Source organism: Lissotriton vulgaris, chromosome 2_1 (genome assembly GCF_964263255.1).
Source record: "Lissotriton vulgaris chromosome 2_1, aLisVul1.2, whole genome shotgun sequence".
Taxonomy (NCBI): domain Eukaryota; kingdom Metazoa; phylum Chordata; class Amphibia; order Caudata; family Salamandridae; genus Lissotriton; species Lissotriton vulgaris.
In genome coordinates, this window is record NC_141687.1 from 1,823,823,085 (window position 1) to 1,823,847,928 (window position 24,844).

The window sequence follows — 24,844 nt, forward strand, 5'->3', positions numbered from 1 at the left end:
TACCATACAATCCTATCGTGTGGTAAAATACCGAATTCAGGTGTGCATGCACATCTGTGCATGCACACCTGTGCCAAGTGACACACAGACATGCCCTTAGGGCATGTATGTGTGCCACATGTCACACAAGCCTGCACTTGGGGTGCTAGAGGGTGTCAAAGTGACACCCCCTGCACCCTTGCAGGATTCGGTATTTACCGATTCGGTAAATAACGAATCGGTATTTCCCATTGATTCCTATGGGCTTCAATGCCCATAGGAATCAATGGGCAATACCGATTCAGTAAATACCGAATCTTACAGATTCGGTATTCCTAAATTCGGAATTACCCAAATCTGCCCCCTTCCCATTTACAGACTCTTAAATACAGATTCGGTAAAATTCGGTATTTAAGAGTCTGTAAATGGGAATTACCTACATCTAGCCCCTAATGTATCGTGTGATCAAGACGCCGCAGGGTGTCGAAACACGTAGCGATATTACGGATTAAAACCTGGTGATTTTCACTTTCCTTCCGAGTGCGCAATCTTTATTTACTGTATTGGGATGTTGAAAACCGGCGTGGGTACCTGCCGGAATTGCGCCAACTGACCATGGGACGGATCCCAGAAGGACCCAAAAAACTATATATACACACACACACACACATATATATATATATATATATATATATATATATATATATATATATATATATATATATATATATATATATATATATATATATATATATATATATATATATATATATATATATATAACTGCTGGGAAATGAGGGGGTGTGTGTCTTTCTCATTGGGAGAGAATTTTTGAGACAGGAATTAGTTCTGGTAGAAAGGAGATGGTTTTATTTCGGCAAGTGTGGCTATTTTTACTCCTAACTGAGCCAATGTACGGGAACCATCTTTTGGGTTTCTCGCTAGTTGCACTCTAGGCTGTGCTTGTTACATTTCTGGCTGCTCATAAAATGATGGTAGGAGTGCTGACACACTGCTGGCGTGCCAAAGGCAAGCCCGTCAGCATCCCAAATGTATCCAGCGCCAGCCACTATGCCCGAACAGTCCCCTCTTTGGTGGGAACGTGCAAAACATACAGTAAGAAAGCTCTATGGTCTTTGAGAAACTACAATTGCCCAGGTAACATTTTGTCATGTGAGGATAAGGTTAATACATGGGTCTGTAAGTTTTATCAGTTTACGCTGACTCCATATTACCTGTCATCCCAGCAACGTGATAGCAAGGTACAGGACAAAGTGGCTCCTATAATTACAGGGAAGGAGGAACGGGTGAACCATCATATTTGTAGAAAAAGGTTGGAACGTTGTCTTCAACACTGAGACATGGCTGAATAAGAGCTCAGAGACTAATATTGCACTCTTCTCAACTGGTTACACCATAGTCTCTTTTAACTGCTGGAACAAAGGGGGGAGGGGGGGTGGCAATGATTCATTGTTCCCTTTTTTAACTGCACCATTTACAAGCTGGAAGACAGAGGAACTGCAGAAGAGCCGCCTTTCTCTCTGAAAATCTCAAATAATATATCCTTTTCTGGGACCTTAATATATTGTACCCCAGGTGGTTTAGCTAACTTTGGTGAATTATTGACTAAAGCAATAGCTCCTCTACATATAAAATACTCAAACTTTACAGTGCTTGGGTATTTTAATGTCCATATGGATGATCCTAACACATTAGCTCTACAGCTGAGAGAAGCTATGGAGTATCAAAATCTTCCTCTGAACATGCATTGGCATATCCAATAGGTCTCGCCTTTGGGACCTTATAAATGTTTAGTTATCCAGCACAATATCCTTGGTGCAACAACATCAAGTGTTGCATGACTAAACACTTATAAGGTCCCAAAGGCGAGACCTATTGGCTATGCCAATGCTTGTTTTGAATGAGTGGCTCGTGCAGGTATGCCACTGTGAGGTAGAGATGCTGCAAGTGCTTTTACAGGAGCCCCTGTGACATTGCGCCTCTTCAAAATGTATCTTGGTTCTAGTGTAATACTTCTAGCCCCTATTCCCATCTTCTCACACCCAATGCATCCTTACATGTCCCATTTACAGCCGGGGTTGACACTCCTATTACCCCTGCCCTCCAGTGACACTTTACCCTTCACGGGTGGTGGTGGTGGTGGACGTGGTAGTGGTGGACGTGATGGTGGTGGTGGACATGGAGGTGGTGGACATGGTGGTAGTGGTGGACGCAGTGGTGGTGGTGGACGTGGTGGTGGTGGATGTGGTGGTGGACGTGGTGGTGGACGTAGTGGAGGTGGACGTGGTGGTGGATGTGGTAGTGGTGGTTGACATAGTGGTGGTGGATGTGGTGGTGGTGGTGGTGGTGGACGTGGATGTGGTGGTGGATGTGGTGGTGGACGTGGTAGTGGTGGAGGTGGTGGTGAAGGTGGTGGTGGATGTGGTGGTGGTGGACGTGGTGGTGGACGTGGTGGAGGTGGACGTGGTGGTGGATGTGGTAGTGGTGGTGGACATAGTGGTGGTAGATGTGGTGGTGAACTTGGTGGATGTGGTGAACGCAGTGGTAGACTTGGTGGTGGTGGTTGTGGTGGTGGTGGACGTGGTGGTGGTGGACATGGTAGTGGACGTGGTGATGGACATGGTGGTGGACATGGTGGTGTTGGTGGACGTGGTGGTGGACATGGTGGTGGTGGACATGGTGGTGGTGGACATGGTGGTGGTGGACATGGTGATGGACGTGGTGGTGGTGTGGACGTGGTGGTGGATGTGGTGGTGGTAGTGGTGGATGTGGTGGTGGACGTAGTGGTGGACATGGTGGTGGTGGATGTGGTGGACGTGGTAGTGGTGGTGGACAAGGTGGACATGGTGGTGGTGGATGTGGTTGTGGTGGTGGTGGTGGACGTAGTGGTGGATGTGATGGTGGTGGTGGACTTGGTGGTGGTGGACGTGGTGGTGGACGTGGTGGTGGTGGATGTGATGGTGGTAGACATGGTGGTGGTGGATATTGTGGTGGTGGACGTGGTGGTGGTGGACGTGGTGGTAGTGGTGGACGTGGTGGTGGTGGACATGCTGGTGGTGGTGGACCTGGTGGTGGACAGGGTGGTGGACGTGGTGGTGGTCGTGGTGGTGATGGTGGACGTGGTGGTGGTGGACGTGGTGGTGGTGGACGTGGTGGTGGATGACTATTGGCTAGGAGGGTGCTGGCAGAATGCGGAAGGAGAGGAGGATCCCGAAGAGGGCACATGAGAGAAGAGAAAGAGGCCGAATATTAGAAACAACAAGCAGTCTCTGCATGGTAACAGGGACTAGACATGCACAGCGTTTACTTTTGCTTAAACGCGGGCATGTTTTGCATTGGGTTGTTTTGCAACTCGAGCACGTTTGGCGTTTCCCTTGCAGGAGCAAGCAGCGGCGCCATATGTTTTGAAAGCGCGATCAAGATAATTAAAAACAGATGGCGCCGCTGCTCGCTCCCGCAAGGGAAACGCAAAACGTGCACGAGTTGCAATACAAATGAATGGAAAACATGCACGCATTTAGGCAAAAGTCCTGAGCGATGGCTAAAGGTCCCACTAAGTAGCGCATATGCAATAGTGCACCGTCTCACATTAAGAGACACTCGCTGGTTCTAATTTTTTCTAATCTGACCTATCTGGTTTGTAATACTCCTTATCCAGTCACCTTGTCCACCCACTACATAGTTCCTTTTTATTATTAGTACTGTTTTCCCTAAGAAAATGTTTCATGCAAGATCGAATGTTATCTCAGACCTAATTGATAATGCTGTAATTCGACTAAAGCTATTTTTGGGAGATTAAAATCTTTCCTTTCTCCATCCAGTACTAAACAAAATGTAGAAGCAACTGAGGACCTATGCGACAATCTTTCAGACTTTACACAGGAGAAAATTACTAACATTTACTCGAATCTTGCTCTGGACGATAAAGCCCTTGATTCTGAGCTCTGTCAAGAAGTGTCATCTATTGATGATAATGCTCTTGGGTCCTGATCTTTGTCAAGAAGCTTCACCTCCTATAGACAGATATGTATTATAAGAATTTGAGAGCATCTCTTTGGAAGAAACCGAAAAGGCTCTGCCTTCAGCAAAATCTGAATCTCCTCTTGCCCCTTGCCCTTCTAGTATTTTAAAGTTAGCGTCATCGGTGTTTAGCAAACAAATCAATATGCTATTAATCAATCATTAAAAATGGGCCTCTTCTCTAAGTCATGGAAGAAGGCTATGGTCCTACCTTTGTTAAAAAAGCTAATTCGAACTCTTCCTGTATTAGTAACTACAGACCAATCTCCCTCCTTCCTGTTGTGGCTAAAATGTTAGAACATTTAGTAAATTCTCAGATTTTGCACTTAATCGAAAATAATACATTTCTTCATCCTTCCCAATCTGGCTTTTATAAAGGCTATAGTACAGAGGCAACACTTTTCGAGGTGGCATCATTTTTCGAATCAAAACGAGATTTAGGTAAACAAACAGTGGCCATTTTGCTGGACCTCTCACCCGCGTTCGATACAGTCTTTGATGTGATTCTGCTGGACCAGCTAAGAGCTGCCGGCATTACCAACATGGCCAATAAGAGGCTCAAATCTTTTTTATTGGACAGGGAGCAGGCTGTACACCTTCTACTGTTCCCATATAACTTTAAAAGAAAATGTGTTGTGGTTTTCCACAAGGTTTCTCTTTAAACTCCACACTATTCAACATTTATCTAACACATTTGGGTTAGTTTGTGGAAATCTGGGGTTTTAATCTTGTTTTCTATGCTAATGACACCCAGCTGATGCTTTCCTTTCAAAAAATGTATAGCGCAGTGGTGGAAAGTGCTTTGAACTGTTCGACTGCCGTAGTGAACTGGATGAAACAAAGCTATCTAAAGCAGAATTCAGATAAATCTGAAATTCTGTTCATCGGAGCATCAGACTCTCCTGCAGCCACACTACTGTGGCCAGATGTCTTGGTTCCTTCTCCGATTCCTGTAGGTGAGATAAGAAACCTAGGTGTAATATTTGATAACAAACTATCTTTTAAACTAAAGTGAGAAATATCACAGCGAATGCTTTATCCTCTTAAAATCCTTAAAGAAGGCCCTGCTATTTCTACCTGACTGCTCTCGCAAGATGGTGATTCATGCTGTGATAACAGCGAATCAGAAAAGGGGGTGGTGATGAACAGAGTGTCTGAATTAAGCAGACCACTCTTACCCAGTCCAAAGATCAGGGCTTGATCCATCACCGTTATTTATCTCACTGCACCATCCCAGCTCAGAACCTGGCTATATGCAAATCAGTCTGTCCCTGGCCCAGTGCATCATGGGAACAGGGCAGACTAAACTACCAAGCCAATTCTTCACCAGAAAGGAGACAAGCTACCAGGGACCGGTTTCTGGCATTTCAGCCGCCTTCGGCCCGGCTTGCTTGAATCCCGATGGTGCAGTGAGAAAGGGACTCATGTCTGAGTATACCCTGCCACACCTATAGTGGCCAAAAACGATTCAGAAAAGGGGGTGGTGATGAACAGAGTGTCTGAATTAAGCAGACCACTCTTACCCAGTCCAAAGATCAGGGCTTGATCCATCACCGTTATTTATCTCACTGCACCATCCCAGCTCAGAACCTGGCTATATGCAAATCAGTCTGTCCCTGGCCCAGTGCATCATGGGAACAGGGCAGACTAAACTACCAAGCCAATTCTTCACCAGAAAGGAGACAAGCTACCGGGGACCGGTTTCTGGCATTTCAGCCGTCTTCGGCCCGGCTTGCTTGAATCCTGATGGTGCAGTGAGAAAGGGACTCATGTCTGAGTATACCCTGCCACACCTATAGTGGCCAAAAACGATTCAGAAAAAGGGGTGGTGATGAACAGAGTGTCTGAATTAAGCAGACCACTCTTACCCAGTCCAAAGATCAGGGCTTGATCCATCACCGTTATTTATCTCACTGCACCATCCCAGCTAAGAACCTGGCTATATGCAAATCAGTCTGTCCCTGGCCCAGTGCATCATGGGAACAGGGCAGACTAAACTACCAAGCCAATTCTTCACCAGAAAGGAGACAAGCTACCGGGGACCGGTTTCTGGCATTTCAGCCGTCTTCGGCCCGGCTTGCTTGAATCCTGATGGTGCAGTGAGAAAGGGACTCATGTCTGAGTATACCCTGCCACACCTATAGTGGCCAAAAACGATTCAGAAAAGGGGGTGGTGATGAACAGAGTGTCTGAATTAAGCAGACCACTCGTACCCAGTCCAAAGATCAGGGCTTGATCCATCACCGTTATTTATCTCACTGCACCATCCCAGCTCAGAACCTGGCTATATGCAAATCAGTCTGTCCCTGGCCCAGTGCATCATGGCAACAGGGCAGGCTAAACTACCAAGCCAATTCTTCACCAGAAAGGAGACAAGCTACCGGGGACCGGTTTCTGGCATTTCAGCCGTCTTCGGCCCGGCTTGCTTGAATCCTGATGGTGCAGTGAGAAAGGGACTCATGTCTGAGTATACCCTGCCACACCTATAGTGGCCAAAAACGATTCAGAAAAGGGGGTGGTGATGAATCAAGCCCTGATCTGTTGACTGGGTAGGAGTATTCTGCTTAATTCAGAAGCTCTGTCCATCACCACCCCCTTTTCTGAATCGTTTTGTCCACCATAAGCGTGGAAGGGTATGCTCAGATGTGAGTCCCTTGCTTACTGCACCATCAGGATTCAAGCAAGCCGGGCCGAAGACGGCTGTAATGCCAGAAACCGGTCCCCGGAAGCTTGTTTCCTTCCCAGTGAAAGAATTGGCTTGGTAGTTTGGTTTGCCCTGTTCCCATGATGCACTGGGACAGGGACAGACTAATTTGCATGTAGCCAGGTTCTGAGCTGGGATGGTGCAGTGAGCTAAAAAACGGTGATGGATCAAGCCCTGATCTGTTGCCTGGGTAGGAGTATTCTGCTTAATTCAGAAGCTCTGTCCATCACCACCCCCTTTTCTGAATCGTGATAACAGCAAAGCTACACTATGCGAAATCACTGTATCTTGGACTACTAGGTGGACTACTTAATAAATTACAACTAGTACAAAAGGCCGCTATTCATCTTATCTTGAAATGTCCCAGATGACAATCCACCAGGCAAAACTTGGAAGATTACACACTGGCTTCCGCAGGTTATGTGTAAGGTCCTGAGCATCACTTATTGAGCTTTACATCATTTTGACCCTCTCTATTTACAAAGGAGACCCAAGCAGTATGACTCTAGAGTCTAGCAGGACCTTACGCTCCTCCAATCAGAGTCTGATGTGTACTCCTAAGATACATAACGATAGACTGGGGGTACGTTCCTTCGCCTATCTGACAGCAAAATGCTGCTTTCTAAAGTGCTCAGAGATTTAGATACAGGAAAGGCTTTCAAGGCATTTTTAAAAACTCATCTTTCAGGGAGCTCTAAGTTACTGTTCCTGTTACAGGATAATTTGCACCAGGACACGTCTTCTGAAGCAGCTGTGTGCTTTATAAATGATATTCATTCATTCGTTCAGTGGCACAGCTTGCAAGAGAACCATGTCTGGACGTTACCATGGTTACTTAGGGTGTTCCATCAAACTCACAAACAGTGATGAGTGGAACGCTTGCACATAGTCCAAACCAAAGGCAATCACTCTGGGTAGAATTCCAACCTATTGTTAGCCCACTGTGCCACGCTAGAAAGAGGGCTGCCTTATACAAATCAGTGCTTACCCAGCACCTCATGTGAACAGCCCATCCTGGACTGCTAGGCGATACCAGGATGGAAACACAAACAAACCCAGACTGGTTTCGCCTTGTTAGGCTTCGTCACTGAGAAAGTACAAGGTACCCATGTCAGGACATACCGTTAGCCATTTAGGGTGTTACATCAAGCTCACAAAAGATGATTGAATGCTTGCAAATTGTCTTAATCCCTGGCAATTACTCTGGGTAGCTTTCCAACCCACTATTTTGTGCCCACTGTGCCACTCTAGACAAAGGCTCTCATTATGCAAATCAGTGGTGACATTGCTCCTTATGGGAATAATTCCTTTTCCTCTTCAATTTGTTCCCAGCATTGACCCCCCACTAATTCATTTGTAAGTGACCCACCCATATCTTGTCAGGAACCAGATCTGGGTTTACGTAGGTCCATGGAGCCTACTGCTTGTATTCTTCTCCTTTTTCTCAGGAGGAAAGAGGTCGTCAGGTTCACTCACCTCTCCCATCAGCTCCCCTGGTTCCAGGTGTCCTCAACTGGATGAACCCAAAGTAACTTGCTTCATGACTGTCATCACTGCCAAAGAAGATAACAGAAGGGTGAAGGATCGGATTTAGGAGCTTTGTGTGTTTTCTCCCAACGAGACAGGCAAAGTTTTACTGAAGCGCTGTCTGAGTAATGAACATTGTAGGCTCCAAGATACCTGATACTAGAGGCAATGCACGTTTTGAAAGCAAAGGTGCCTTCAGCAACGATATGTACTGGAGAGGTTTCTAAACTGCAACACTCTGCTTAAGGTTTGAAAAGAAATACATTCTTTGGCTAGAGATGGTCTGGAAGGGAACACAAAGTACATTCAAGTGCTTCCAAACCCTCCCTAATACTAAGTAACATCTCAATGATCCATAGATGTGGAATGAAGGGTATCAGTATCCATCATTATCAGTACCCGAAGGTCCCCGAGTATGATATTGGACGAGCTTTGATTTGTATTCAGATTTTGGGGGAGATACTTTGGAAAGGAGTCCCAGGCCAGCAATGTTCCCTATGCTACATTTCCCAGTACTGTAGGCAAATTCATTGAATACCTGGCACCTGCTTGTGCAATGCTGAAGACTCTTTAGATGGCGTACACAATGAGCTGGAGCAGTGCACAAAAGAGGAAGAGCGGGAGGCACGTCACGCAAAGACCTCACGCTGAGGAGTGATAGCCACTTCCAATATGTCGGAAGAGAATAAGGACTATTTCATGGCTACCTTCTTCCTCTGGGTCTAAAGTCTATCTTTAAGGATCTATTCAAATTGCTATGTTTAGAACTCTGCTTTGATAGCTCATCCGACTGAGAGCCTTTCTTATGAAGCCTCGCAGACAAAAATATTCTCCCTTTGCTATGGGATGCTGGCTTTAATGTCCTGCAGTATCTACCGATGGAAGTGTCATGTTCAAGAGAGAGAGTACATCTAAAATACCTTATGAATGCGCTCCCCTGAAATCATCTGAATGTAGAGCTTTATGGTCTCACCTGACTGAAGAATTTTACAGCTCATGAATCTGGGAAAGTCCCACAGCTGGAGACCCATCTGTCAAGGTTCTCCAGGATAAAACCAATCAGTGACAGTACAGATCTATCAGCCCTGAGCTCTGTAGAACAGATCTAGGAAACCATGACAATGTAAACATTTTACAGTGAGTAAGAAGCTTACAAAACCACCTATATCAAGGGCCTTTGGTGTAACACAGGCCTTTGAAACTGTGAATTTATCCAGGCTAACAAATAGGAATTTATTTGAAACAATGGCTCTATCGATACCTTTCCAGTGAAGAACTAGTTTATGAAATAATGAATCTATGGAAGCTTTGCTTTAAACTATGGATGTATGAATGCTCATCACTCTAGAAGTGGGCTATGGCGTCATGGGTCCCTCAATGCCCACCGCTGTGGAACAGGTTCATTAAACCATGAACCTATCAAGCTTCTCCAAAGTAGAATAATCTCAGAAAGTCCAAGACCTATGATAACTCTACAGAACAAAACATGTCAGTGCATTCATGAACATATCATGGATTTTCAATGTGCAATTCATCCATGAGCCATGCATCTAAGAAGGCTCTTTGGTGTAGAACAATTTTAGAACGTGGCCACAAAATAATTCAATTGTGAATTATTTCCAGTGAAAAACATGGATCTAGCAGAGCTTTCCAGGGTTGTACACATATATGAAACTAAGGATCTATTGAGACTCGCTGATATCAATTAGATTGATACAACTAAACATATATCCATGCTCTACAACATTACAAGAACATCTCCAGGTGCCCATGGTGGGACAAGCTCATGGAATGAAGAATCAGACCAGGCTTTGCAGCATGCACCTAGCTCCCCAAAAATAATGTATCCAGGTGTTGCACAAAATAGGCCTAAATTTAATAGCTGTGACTGACTGGGTGGGGAATGGAGTAAGAGATGCAGACAAGACGGATATACAAGTTTAAAGTAAAAAGGATGTTATGTGTATGCAAGTATTTTCAACATAAATAAAGGATTCTGAGTTTTTATTAACCTTTGACTGACCAAACTCTTACTATTAAAGGGAATCACTCCTCGTACAATCATAGAGATATCATAGAAACATGCTCACTTTGACACAGACATAAGATAGTTTATTTTTTCTCTGAAACCGAAGGAGAATAGTTTTCTTGCATAATAATGAAGTTGATGTAAAATGTTGGCCTGAGTGTTCCATAAAACATGATGGGACAAATGTCTCAAATACTAACACTATACAACAATGAATTAAGTGCATGGCCCTAAGATCCAGTAGATTACACAGACAAAATCACTGTTCTTCATAAACTAACCCACATTCAAGGCAGATAATAATCAAAGCTACAAATGCTACACTTACAGTATTACAGTACAACCCCCCCACCCCCACCCGATGTTGACACTCAGTTAAAAACTGGTTCTTTTACCAATCCTTCCACTGAAGATATGTTCTAGGTATATGACTGGGGCATAATGAAGTAAAATGCAACAAAAAAATTCTTGTGTTTTCTACCTGAATGCATGTTACTATGAAGCCTGTATTTCTACGCTTTTTCAGCTTCGTGAAGAATTTATATCACACAATGTACTACCGGTTTTCTGAAGAAGTTCCCTAGACAGCATGAAGTACTATTAGAAACACACAAAAAAAATACAAGTAAGCCGAGGTGTCTCACCTGTCCCCAAGAACCAACAACCCATTTGGTGCATGGGTGAGTGTTGCATGGTCTAGTGTTGTTTGGTCGTGCACTGTCATCACAGCGTCCAAACTCTGGGCAGGTGACCAGTCGCTCCTGTGCCCCTTCCCCGCATGATTCCGAGCACTGCCAAGATGAAAAGGATACAGCATTAGTCCGGAAAACGTTTGAAGCAAAGCCACACATTAGGAATGAATCGAAGATGTTATACTCTGTCAGAGGGCAGTGACAGGCAGACACTACAACTGCCTGTTTTAATTTCTACTCTACGATACAGTAAAAACAGACTTTGTGACAGAGCATACTGCTTTGGGCATAGGATCTGCTTCCCTTGGTTGACCATTCAATTGTAACTACCACCAGGGAAAAAACTGGAGGGGCTCCCGCTGAGCCCTCACTAAAAATATCTGGGAGAGATAATTTGTGTTCCACTGGATCCACTGAACACGCTCTGACATCCCTAAACGGATCCCCTTCTTCTGCCCAAAGAGACACAAGCGCCCATCTGACCTTCCATTCGATTGGTGTTGGGACATCCTGGTCTTACTTTTCAACAATGTGGTGGTAATTCATGACAAGAAGAAACCAGATGTTCAGGTGATCATAAATGTAGAGGCCACAGTCTTCGAGGGGACATTCATGTGGTTTCATTCAGATTCATTAACACTATAGATTGAAACTCACGGTTGCCCCCATTACCTATGAAGACTATCTGCATAGGGGTGGGGGAGTACACTTAAAACTATTTTTAATTCTGAATGATCACAATTTTAAATCAGCACTGGGAAGAATAAATACATAAAATAGCGGCACTTCTTTCGCGCTCAGACAAAATTATGTCCTTTAGGAATCGAAGTGGAGAGCAGTTGTGCAGGTTCTCGTATTTCTGTGTTTTGTAGCCGCTATTCAGACTTCTTCTGTGATGCTCGAGTCTTGTTAAACCCCACATGGTGTTGTAATCCTTGTGCCAGCTCAGCTTCACCCATAGAAAACCCCTGTTTTGTCCTTCAAGCTGGCATACAAAATATTTATTTTTTGTTCATGTGACAGCCTGCAGACTGGGACATTAAACAGGTTCTTGCTCAACCACTGCTCAAGACAACAAGAGCAGAACGTTTGACCAGATGAAAAGGAAGGTTTGTGTTGCCAGCCTTGTAGCGTGGAGGACTACACATTTTACAGATATCTCTGGGCATTCCTAAAGTTACAATTATAATTAGGGAGTTTATTTCAATTTTACCCCAAGATGAACTAAGACTAGTTCAATCTCTACCAACAGCTATCTTCTTTATAGATGATATGCTAGTGATCCTCTCTTCTTCCAACAAGCTCTGGTTCACTTCCAAGATCCAATATTAATTGGTCGAAGTCAAAATAATGCCTCTCTCTCGTCAGCAGCCACTCAAAAGAACTTAGTTTTCAGGTAATTTGAATGGTCAACAGAGCAAATAAATAACTTAAATGGGCATAAATTGTAACCAAAATGTTTGTTCCATAATCCCATCAAATGTTACAAAAATGCTAGGTCATTTCCAAGACACTGATGGAGAGAACAGTCTGGGTTTGTCCATGTGAGCAAAACATAGCACTATTAAAATGTATATTCTATCCCAATGTATATATGAATGTTCAATCTACCAATTTTCTGTCTGAATAAATTATATTTGGAATTTGAAAACTATATGTAGATAGATTCCTTAGGAACAAAGCTGCAAACCCAAAATGTCATTACCTATATTCAAAAAGAAACTGTACTAAGGGGGATTTGACTTCACCCAACTGAAGGGTTATCAAAGTGGTGCTACTGCTATTAGACATCAAACCAAATATTGTTTCACATCAACCACTATCATCCCATGGGGTAAAGAGAGGTTACATCTTGAACACACCCTGGTTTGGCCTCTCACAATAAGTAGTCACATGATAATTATGAGATGTATACCATAATGTATGTTGGGCACAGTCGTTTAAGACACCAAGTATGGAACTGATGATGGGTTACTTGTTATGTTTGATATCTTTTTCTGTTCTGCCAGACCTGTCTTTATGAATGCCCAAGATCTAGAAGGGGCACTCACTTTAGGCAAAAAATTTTGACCTACTAAAAGGATACATATTACAACCTCTGTTGATTAACTTTTATTGAGCAAAGAGTAGGCTATTATCCCCTGTTAATTTTTAGTATAACTACCAACCTAAAAACTCCCCTGCCACCAACACACACATGGGGGATCATCGATGACATCTTAGGGCGCCCCACCTCTCTCAATCCCACTGGATATATGGAGTTTTAGCATCTGTATGTTTTCTCAAGTGTCATCTCTCTATGTACCCTACTGTATCCTTGAACTTTTCTCGCCCACTTGTGTGTCCTCATTCCATCTTCATCCTCCTCCCTTCTCCAACATCATGATTCTCAACAAAACATAATCAAACCTCCCCTTTGTGTCCCTCCAGGTGATTTTTGCTCTGCATGAGTATGAAGAGGGTCTGCCTTGACCCTGCTGCAGGCCTTTCTCTGGCCTTCAGTAACCTCCTGTTGTCTGGGAAAATTGTCAAGCTGTAAATGGTATATGTGTAGTTTTCTTGAACAGATCACAACCGTAATGTAATTAATTCTGTCTCTTTTGCATCAAAAACATCTGTCTCTTTAACTGCTCCACAGAGTCTTCAAAGACAATTCCTTTCCAAATCCGCTGTCATCATCAATGCACATCTTTCTCATTGTTGTAAAGAAGTTTAGAATCCAATGGTTGTGAGAAGTTGGCCTGATATGTAGTGTTTCCAATTCTGGAACCACTTAGTATCAGTCCAAACAAACCCCAAAGATGTCTGGTTGTAAGTCAACCTTGTTAGACAAGCTATCCTAGTGGTAGCATGGACTAAGCAGCCTTAAAGGCTAAACTTAAGAGGTCGTGTTAAGCGAGCTGTTCTACCACATACAATCCTGTAATCAAATGAAAGGACACCACACAAGTATATATTATAAAAATATATGTATTTATTTCTAAATTACTCCCCAGTACTCTTTATGAGGAAAGGGGCACAAGCGTTAAATCAAAAGCACAGTATAACATACAAAGTTGCACAATTTTGGATGAGGGCCGGTGGCCACTTAAACCATATACTAAAAAAGTGGTATAAGAGATACCAATCGAACAGCGGTTAGGCCTAGGGCCTAGAGATTCGCTGGGAGCAGTCAGGACTAGCAATGCTGAAGTCGGGAGTAGCCCACAGGATACGGGTGCAGCACGGAAAGTGCGGCTCGCACCAATGCAATGTCAATGGTGCGTAAAAGTTACACAAAGTGAATTAAAAGAGGCTTCCGCTGAACCTAGAGGAACAAAACTTTAGACACAGACCCTAGAGGTGTGTACCAGTGTAGGAACACCGGCGTAGCAATGTTACCTCACCCACAGGCCGTGGGTGCACAGGGTCGAAGTGGCGTCGGGTTTTGACACGCAGGCTCTTGGTGCTTGGAGCTGTTGAAGCTGCAGGCGATGTGAAGCAGAAGTGTCCGGTGCGATCCAAGGGTGGATCGAAGTAGAAAAGTACCTGAAAGCAGAGGGGACAGAGTCTGGGTCACTCAGCAGTGACCAGGGTGGAACCAGGACGGAACCAGGCAATGTCGGGCGCAATCAGGTGGTTGTCGATAGGCTTCTCTCCGCTGTCACGTGGGCTCTGGGGCATCTGCGACGTCCAGGAGCAGGTCACGATCTGTCCCACGTAGGCTCTCGCCGTCAGCACCGTCGGCTTCAAGATTGCAGCAAACAGCACTTGGCAAAAGCAATCCACGCGGAACCGGGAGATTGCTTATCACTCGAACCAGGAGGGTCAGAGTGGGGGCTCCTTTTCACAGGAGCTGGTGCAGATCTGGAGCAACCAGAAAAGCGAGTCGTATTCAAGTTTTCGTCGGCACAGGGGCCACAAGCCAGCTGGCAAGTGACCGGACCAACGAGTCGAGCCAACACAAGCAGAAGGGCCCCACGCAGCACTCGTCGAGTGTGGAGGGGGTAGCTTTGGTGCAAGTGGAGCTCGGGGCTGGGGCTTCTCAAACCCCGGTGTACAGCTTCGAGGGTCACTCGTGGGCTGCACGGTCAGCGTCTCGTGGCCTTTTCAAGATGGCGTGCCCCACGCTTCCGATCGCCTCCACGGGTCTCAGCTCTGCAGGGACTGTGGATCGGGCAGGGAGAAGGCAGGCAAGCTTGATCTCGTCGATCTCTGTCGCTCGAGTTCCGGCGGGAACTGCAACAAAGCAAGGGTCGAGGGCTGGATGTTGCCTGTTTACACAGGGTGGTCACTCCTTGACCACAAGGGAGATTCTTCCGTCTTCTATGTTGAGTAGAAAGTCGAAGGGTCCAGAATTTGTTTCTTATGTTTCTTCAGGATTATCTGAGTTGCATTGGCACTGCTCCCACTCTTATTCGAATCTGGTGGGCTGGACATCCTGCTAGGTCCCCTCCTATGGGTGGGACCCAGGAAGGGGGTGGTTACACCCCTTTCCTTTGATCCAGGCCGCGCTGGGACGGGGGCTGGAAGGCCCCAGAACCGGTTTGGCCGGATTATGCAAGGGGCAGCCTTGTGCTCCCCAGGCAGTGTCTGGTTTCTTTGAAACCTCCCTACTACAATCCACTATCTCCTGTCTGGGGTGGTTTGACACCGCCCTGCGACAGGAAACCCTTTGTCCAGGCCACCATATGCTGAGTTTCGGTCAGCAGCAGGAGGCCAGACCCGTGTCTGTGGCAGGGGCATCCATTTTGTGGATCTGAGGCTCATTTTAAATCAACCGCGTTTCAGTAAAGTAACATGTCTTATCCCTCTAGAAGGGTGGAATGCTACCCCCGTCGCCAGAACTGGCGAGGGGGTAGTATTTCAAATCGTATGACACCTTACACGACATGTTTTGATAAAGCCAAACCAAAGTTGCTATATAACCGCGAGGATTATAAGGCGCTTAAGAGTATATGGTATGGCATTATCCCGGATCATCTTAGGGAGTTGTTCCCGACAGCTGCAGACAGGCTCAGCTCATGCCAGAGCTCCATCTCACATAAAACCACGCACTCTGCCTCCAGGATTGATGAGGCCTTCCATAGGAGTGGCTTACAGGCTATATATGTGTCCAGATATAGGTTTAGATATAGGTATACTATATCTAAGCAAGGGGTGATTACACCCACTTGACCCAGCTGAGTGATCAGCCAGTTGTGTCAATTTAAGAACCAGCCAGGGGTGGCAAAAGCTATGCTTCAGCCCCTGGTAGGCCTTGGTGGCACCTATGCCCTGAGCACCTATAGTGCATGGTACAGGGGCTGACAAGGAGTCCATTTCCAATTGTGGTATGTACCTATAGCACATGTATTACAAATTTAGAGAGAGAACAGCAGGCTGGGGGTCTGATTAGCAGGCCCACAGCCTCAGTAAGTCGAAAACCAGTGAAGCAAAAAGCAAAAATTGGGGTGACCATAGGATAGCAGACCCTACTCTCCTACATAACACCCCCCCCCCCCAAACGCAGGGACATTAAACTTAACCTTGACCAGATAAGTCTTCATGTTCTAAGTGGAAGTACCTGGAGAGACCATCTGCATTACCATGGTCAGTCCCTGGGCGGTGCTCCACTGTAAAGTCCATCCCCTGTAGGGAAATGGACCACCTTAGCAGTTTGGGATTTTCACCCTTCATCTGATTTAGCCACAAGAGGGGCTTATGGTCTGTCTGAATTAGGAAGTGAGTACCAAACAATTATGGCCTCAACTTCTTCAGGGCCCAAACCACAGCAAAGGCCTCCCTCTCAATAGCTGACCAACGTTTCTCCCTGGGGGTCAGCCTTCTGCTTCTACTTCTTAGTGAAGTAGTGTGGGTCACTGGTTAGAGGCGGCAGACCCGAGAGCAGAGGACAGCCCGGGACCAGGGTTCGATTCCCGGCACGGCAGGTTTCTGGACCAGGGTCAGCGGACTCGATAATTCTCTCGCCTCGGTGCCCACTCTGATCAGCGATCACACTCGGCAACTCTGGGCATTAGCTTGCCTCATCTTCACTAACGGCCCCACCAGACCGCCGGGGATGCCTGGTGTCACCCTGTAGATACCCATTAAGGGACCATCTCTCAGGGAAGCCAGGAAGGGTTTCGCAGCGGTCGAAGCGCCTTGGGACCCTACGGGTAAGTAGTGCGCTATATAAATGCCAATACATACATACATACATACATACATAAAAGCAATGGGCTGGTCTTGACCATCTTGATTAAGTTGTGAAAGCACAGCTCCCACCCCCAACTCAGAAGCATCTGTCTGTACAATGAACTGTTTGGAGTAGTCAGGACTCTTCAGGATAGGTGCAGAGCACATGGCCTTCTTCAGGTCATCAAATGCCTTTTGACAGCTAACTGTCCACTGAACCTTTTTGGGCATCTTCTTGGATGTCAAGTCATTCAATGGTGTCACAATGGACCCATAGTTCTTTACAAATTTTCTGTAATACCCAGTCAGGCCCAAGAAGGCTCTGACTTGTGTCTGGGTAGTTGGAGGAGCCCAGTCCTGTATGGTCTGGATCTTGCTCTCCAGTGGTTGAACTTGACCCCCACCTACTAGGTGGCCCAAGTACACAACCTTGCTCTGCCCTATCTGGCACTTGGTAGCCTTGATAGTCAGGCCTGCCTTTTGCAGGGCCTCCAGAACCTTCTTCAGGTGGATCAGGTGATCCTCCCAGGTGGAGCTAAAGACAGCAATATCATCTAGATATGCTGCACAAAAGTCATCCAGCCCAGCAAGGACTTGATTCACCAACCTTTGGAAGGTGGCAGGTGCATTCTTCAAACCAAAGGGCATTACCACAAATTGATAATGTCCACTAGGGGTAGAGAATGCTGTTTTGGCTTTTGACTCTTCAGCTAGTCTGATTTGCCAGTAGCCAGCTGTCAAATCAAATGTGCTCAGAAACTTGGCAGAAGCCAATTTATCAATGAGCTCATCTGCTCTTGGAATGGGATGTGCATCTGTCCTAGTGACAGCATTGAGACCTCTGTAGTCCACACAAAACCTCATTTCTCTCTTCCCATCTTTGGTATGAGGTTTTGGCACAAGGACCACTGGGCTAGCCCATGGGCTCTCTGATGGCTCAATCACTCCAAGCTCCAACATCTTTTGCACCTCAGCCTTTATACAATCCCTGACATGGTCAAGTTGCCTGTAGATCTTATTCTTCACAGGCAGACTGTCACCAGTGTCCACCTCATGGGTGCACCAGTTAGTCTGGCTGGGTGTGAGTGAAAACATATGTCTGTGTGCCTGCAACACCTGTCTGCAGTCCATCTGTTGCTGCTCAGTGAGGCTGCCTGCCAAGGCTACTCCATCAACTGAACCATCATCAGGGTTCTGGGAAAGCAGGTCTGGGAGAGGGTCACTCTCTTCCTCCTGATCCCCATCTGTGGCCATGAGGAGACTCATGTCCTCCCTGTCAACAAATGCTTTCAAACGGTTTACATGGAGCACCCTGTGGGGGCTCCTAGGGGTGCCAAAGTCAACCATGTAGGTGACTTCTCCCTTCTTTTCAATGATAGGGTAGGGTCCAGTCCATTGGTCCTGGAGAGCTGCTGGCCCCACTGGGTCCAACACCCACACCTTCTGCCCTGGCTGGTACTCAACCAGAACAGCCTTTTGGTCATGCCAAGCTTTCTGTAATTCTTGACTGGCCTCAAGGTTTTTGGATGCTCTCTCCATGTATTCAGCCATCCTGGAGCGGAGACCAAGTACACAGTCCACAATGTCTAGTTTAGGCTTTTTGAGAGGTAACTCCCATCCTTCCTTCACCAAACTCAATGGACCTCTCACAGGGTGGCCAAACAAAAGTTCAAAAGGGCTGTAGCCAACCCCCTTCTGTGGGACCTCTCTGTAAGCAAAGAGCAAGCAGGGTAAAAGGATGTCCCATTTCCGCCTAAGTTTCTCTGGTAAACCTTTTATCATTCCCTTTAGGGTCTTGTTGAACCTTTCCACAAGCCCATTGCACTGTGGATGATAGGGTGTGGTAAACTTGTAGTTTACTCCACACTCTTTCCACATTGCTTTTAAGTATCCAGACATAAAGTTGGTACCTCTGTTTGAAAGAACCTCCTTTGGAAAGCCCACTCTTGAGAAAACTGCAATGAGGGCTTTTGCCACCACAGGAGCTGTGGTGGTCCTCAGGGGAATTGCCTCTGGGTACCTGGTGGCATGATCCACTACCACCAGTATGAATCTGTGCCCAGATGCTGTTGGAGGATCCATGGGACCCACAATGTCTATTCCAACTCTTTCAAAGGGTACCCCCACCACAGGTAGTGGTATCAGGGGGGCCTTTGTTGTGCCACCTGACTTACCACTGGCTTGGCAAGTGACACAGGAGCGACAAAACTCCTTGACATTTTCTGACATGTGAGGCCAGTGAAAGTGTGGAACAAGCCTGTCCCAAGTCTTATTCTGGCCTAAGTGTCCTGCAAGGGGAATATCATGGGCCAAGGTAAGAAGGAAACCCCTAAACTTCAAAGGTATGACCAACCTCCTGGTTGTGCCAGGCTTGGGGTCTCTAGCCTCTGAATAAAGGAGTCCTTCATCCCAATAAACTTTATGGGTACCTTGAGCATTCCCTGCAGCCTCAGCAGCAGCTTGCTGTCTGAGGGGTTCAAGTGAAGGGCAATCTAATTGGGCCTGCCCCAGGTCTGCCCTTGAGGGTCCCCCTGTCCCCAGAAACTCAACCTGTTCAGGTTCAAGCTCATCTGAGACAGTCTCCTCTTGGACTGCAGAATCAGTTTCCTGTGAAACTTGATCCTCAACCTGGGACAAGTGGGAAGGCACAGCCTTAACCCTCTTGCTCCTTCTCTTGGGTTGTGGTTGGTCTATTGTTTCAAGATCCACCACTGGTTCAGGAAGGCACTTCTTAGCCTGAGACCTTGTCACTGCAAGGACATGAGCTGAAATCCCTAGCATTTCTGCATGAGTCCTGTACTCCACTTCTGACCAAACTGAGCTTTCAAGATCATTGCCTAACAGACAGTCTACTGGGAGGTCTGCACTCACAACAACTTCCTTTAGGCCATCTACCCCTCCCCAGGAGAAGTTCACAACAGCCACACTATGTGAAGTAGTGGAGTTGCTTGCATTGGTCACTAGGTAACTTTCACCTAGTACAATCTGACCAGGGTCCACAAAGTCAGGTGTCACCATAGTGACACTGGCACAAGTGTCCCTGTAGGCCTGAGCCAGTTTCTCATTGATTAAGGGAGTCTGCCTATATTTGCCCAGGTTACTGGGGCTTACTGCAGTGGTCAAAGATAAGTCCACATCATATAGGAGAACTGCCTGTGTGGGGATTCTGACTAGGCCAGATTCCACCTCAGTACCCAAGGTTAACCCTACTAACCCCTTAGGTTGTGCACTACCACTGCTGACTGTACTAGGGGGTGCAGTTGCTTTAGGAGCTGCAGTGGCAGGAACTGGATTTTTCTTAGTGCATTCACTGCCCCAGTGTGAAACTGATTTGCAGGTATTACACCAAGGTTTCTTTGGGCCATCATTCTTCTTTTTCTGGTTTCCATTTTGGGAACCCCCCTCCTTATTGCTAGTTTGGGGGCCTGAAGACTTCTGGTCCTTTTCTTTATCTTTCTGATTCCCACCCTTCTGGTCTGTTTTCTTCTGGTCACCTTGGTTCTGGTTTTTCTGCTTAATCCTTGTTCTGACCCATTTGTCTGCCTTCTTTCCCAATTCCTGGGGAGAGGTCAAATCAGAGTCAACAAGATATTGATGCAACAGCTGGTTCTGACAGTTATTAAGGATCTGTTCTCTCATCATTAGATTGTACAAACCTGTATAGTCTGAAACTTTACTTCCCTGCAGCCAACCCTCCAGAGCCTTAGTGGCACAATCAACAAAATCAGTCCAGTCCTGAGTCTGTGCTTTTTGGGTGTCTCTGAACAACAACCTGTATTGCTCAGTGGTTAGGCCAAACCCTTCAATAAGAGCACTCTTCGGAACAGAGTAGTTTTTGGCATCCTCAGGTCTAACAGTGAGGAGCCTGTCCCTCCCTTTCTCAGAAAAGGAGTACCATAAAATTGCTGCCCACTGATCCTCAGGGACCTGCTGTACCATGCAGGCCCTCTCAAGAGCAGTCATCCATTTGTGGATGTCATCCCCTTCCTTGTAGGGGGGCACAATTTTTGTCAGGTTTCTATTGTCATAGGCCCTGTCTTTTTCTTTAGGAACTTTGCTGCCACCAGTGGCATCTAAGCCACACAATTTTCTTTCTCTTGCTAAAGCAAGTTTAGCTTGAGCCAAGGCTACCTCTTCCCTCTCTATCTGGAGTTGGACAGCCCTCATTCTGGCCCTATGCTCTTTCCTCTGGGAGGGAGTCATCCCTCTCTGAGATTCTCTTGAGGCACTAGAAAGATGAGAGTCCCCTGATTGAGATCTCACCCTCCTGTTACCTGGGAGAATTTGGTTACGAGATCTGGAGTGGTGCTGGCCCTCTCCATTCCCATGTAGGTCTAGGTTGGCCTGGTTAAGCCTGGCAACCTGTACCTGGTTCACCCTCTGATCCTGATCTTCAGGCTCATCTACATCTGAGCCTTCCTCTTCATCTTCCTCCTCTACTTCATCTTCAGGAAGATCCTCATTCTCAGGGGAGTTTATCCCTTCACCTGAATCTAAGGGAGCCTGACTCACCTTATCTAAGTCATCCTTTTCTAGGATAGCTATTAGGGAAGGAATGGTAGGGCCTCTGCCCTTTTTTAGCCCCCTGGCTGTGCACAAGGCACTCAGGTCTTTGTGGCTAAGGTTGTCATATCTGGAAGTTGCCTTGGTAAGGTCAACTGCTACAGGGGCAGACCCTGAGGCTCCACCTGTATCAGACATGACTGCTAGTGAGGTGTAAGTGATGCACTTACCTACACTAAGTGTTTTCCTACTGTACCTTGCTAGTGAGTTGTAGTCAGGGTGTGCTAATCCCTTTAATCTACAACTACTAAGTTCAGTAGAACTTAATATGCTAAGCTTTTGATTTATATGTACCTAAGGTACTTGATGTGATCTTTCAATTTGATGTAAAGATTGCAATGGTAAAACAAACAGCAAGCTCAAATCCGCACCGCTGCACACCAATGTGAGAAGTTGGCCTGATATGTAGTGTTTCCAATTCTGGAACCACTTAGTATCAGTCCAAACAAACCCCAAAGATGTCTGGTTGTAAGTCAACCTTGTTAGACAGTGGTAGCATGGACTAAGCAGCCTTAAAGGCTAAACTTAAGAGGTTGTGTTAAGCGAGCTGTTCTACCACATACAATCCTGTAATCAAATGAAAGGACACCACACAAGTATATATTATAAAAATATATGTATTTATTTCTAAATTACTCCCCAGTACTCTTTATGAGGAAAGGGGCACAAGCGTTAAATCAAAAGCACAGTATAACATACAAAGTTGCACAATTTTGGATGAGGGCCGGTGGCCACTTAAACCATATACTAAAAAAGTGGTATAAGAGATACCAATCGAACTGTGGTTAGGCCTAGGGCCTAGAGATTCGCTGGGAGCAGTCAGGACTAGCAATGCTGAAGTCGGGAGTAGCCCACAGGATACGGGTGCAGCACGGAAAGTGCAGCTCGCACCAATGCAATGTCAATGGTGCGTAAAAGTTACACAAAGTGAATTAAAAGAGGCTTCCGCTGAACCTAGAGGAACAAAACTTTAGACACAGACGCTAGAGGTGTGTACCAGTGTAGGAACACCGGCGTAGCAATGTTACCTCACCCACAGGCCGTGGGTGCACAGGGTCGAAGTGGCGTCGGGTTTTGACACGCAGGCTCTTGGTGCTTGGAGCTGTTGAAGCTGCAGGCGATGTGAAGCAGAAGTGTCCGGTGCGATCCAAGGGTGGATCGAAGTAGAAAAGTACCTGAAAGCAGAGGGGACAGAGTCTGGGTCACTCAGCAGTGACCAGGGTGGAACCAGGACGGAACCAGGCAATGTCGGGCGCAATCAGGTGGTTGTCGATAGGCTTCTCTCCGCTGTCACGTGGGCTCTGGGGCATCTGCGACGTCCAGGAGCAGTTCACGATCTGTCCCACGTAGGCTCTCGCCGTCAGCACCGTCGGCTTCAAGATTGCAGCAAACAGCACTTGGCAAAAGCAATCCATGCGGAACCGGGAGATTGCTTATCACTCGAAGCAGGAGGGTCAGAGTGGGGGCTCCTTTTTACAGGAGCTGGTGCAGATCTGGAGCAACCAGAAAAGCGAGTCGTATTCAAGTTTTCGTCGGCACAGGGGCCACAAGCCAGCTGGCAAGTGACCGGACCAACGCGTCGAGCCAACACAAGCAGAAGGGCCCCACGCAGCACTCGTCGAGTGTGGAGGGGGTAGCTTTGGTGCAAGTGGAGCTCGGGGCTGGGGCTTCTCAAACCCCGGTGTACAGCTTCGAGGGTCACTCGTGGGCTGCACGGTCAGCGTCTCGTGGCCTTTTCAAGATGGCGTGCCCCGCGCTTCCGGTCGCCTCCACGGGTCTCAGCTCTGCAGGGACTGTGGATCGGGCAGGGATAAGGCAGGCAAGCTTGATCTCGTCGATCTCTGTCGCTCGAGTTCCGGCGGGAACTGCAACAAAGCAAGGGTCGAGGGCTGGATGTTGCCTGTTTGCACTGGGTGGTCACTCCTTGACCACAAGGGAGATTCTTCCGTCTTCTATGTTGAGTAGAAAGTCGAAGGGTCCAGAATTCGTTTCTTATGTTTCTTCAGGATTATCTGAGTTGCATTGGCACTGCTCCCACTCTTATTCGAATCTGGTGGGCTGGACATCCTGCTAGGTCCCCTCCTGTGGGTGGGACCCAGGAAGGGGGTGGTTACACCCCTTTCCTTTGATCCAGGCCGCGCTGGGACGGGGGCTGGAAGGCCCCAGAACCGGTTTGGCCGGATTATGCAAGGGGCAGCCTTGTGCTCCCCAGGCAGTGTCTGGTTTCTTTGAAACCTCCCTACTACAATCCACTATCTCCTGTCTGGGGTGGTTTGACACCGCCCTGCGACAGGAAACCCTTTGTCCAGGCCACCATATGCTGAGTTTCGGTCAGCAGCAGGAGGCCAGACCCGTGTCTGTGGCAGGGGCATCCATTTTGTGGATCTGAGGCTCATTTTAAATCAACCGCGTTTCAGTAAAGTAACATGTATTATCCCTCTAGAAGGGTGGAATGCTACCCCCGTTGCCAGAACTGGCGAGGGGGTAGTATTCCAAATCGTATGACACCTTACACGACATGTTTTGATAAAGCCAAACCAAAGTTGCTATACAACCGCGAGGATTATAAGGCGCTTAAGAGTATATGGTATGGCATTATCCCGGATCATTTTAGGGAGTTGTTCCCGACAGCTGCAGACAGGCTCAGCTCATGCCAGAGCTCCATCTCACATAAAACCACGCACTCTGCCTCCAGGATTGATGAGGCCTTCCATAGGAGTGGCTTACAGGCTATATATGTGTCCAGATATAGGTTTAGATATAGGTATACTATATCTAAGCAAGGGGTGATTACACCCACTTGCCCCAGCTGAGTGATCAGCCAGTTGTGTCAATTTAAGAACCAGCCAGGGGTGGCAAAAGCTATGCTTCAGCCCCTGGTAGGCCTTGGTGGCACCTATGCCCTGAGCACCTATAGTGCATGGTACAGGGGCTGACAAGGAGTCCATTTCCAATTGTGGTATGTACCTATAGCACATGTATTACAAATTTAGAGAGAGAACAGCAGGCTGAGGGTCTGATTAGCAGGCCCACAGCCTCAGTAAGTCGAAAACCAGTGAAGCAAAAAGCAAAAATTGGGGTGACCATAGGATAGCAGACCCTACTCTCCTACAATGGTCCTCAGCAATTTGCAACACTCTTTATTGGCCTTAT

General features: G+C 46.7%; 1 protein-coding gene across 1 annotated transcript in view; it reads right to left on the bottom strand.

Moving 5' to 3' along the window:
- Positions 1-24,844, bottom strand: part of ADAMTS7 (ADAM metallopeptidase with thrombospondin type 1 motif 7) — a 594,575-nt gene that overhangs the window by 99,269 nt on the left and 470,462 nt on the right. The window contains exon 22 of the mRNA XM_086957915.1: positions 10,925-11,071. Within this exon, the coding sequence (XP_086814041.1) occupies positions 10,925-11,071 (147 nt within the window). The remainder of the gene's footprint in view (positions 1-10,924; positions 11,072-24,844) is intronic.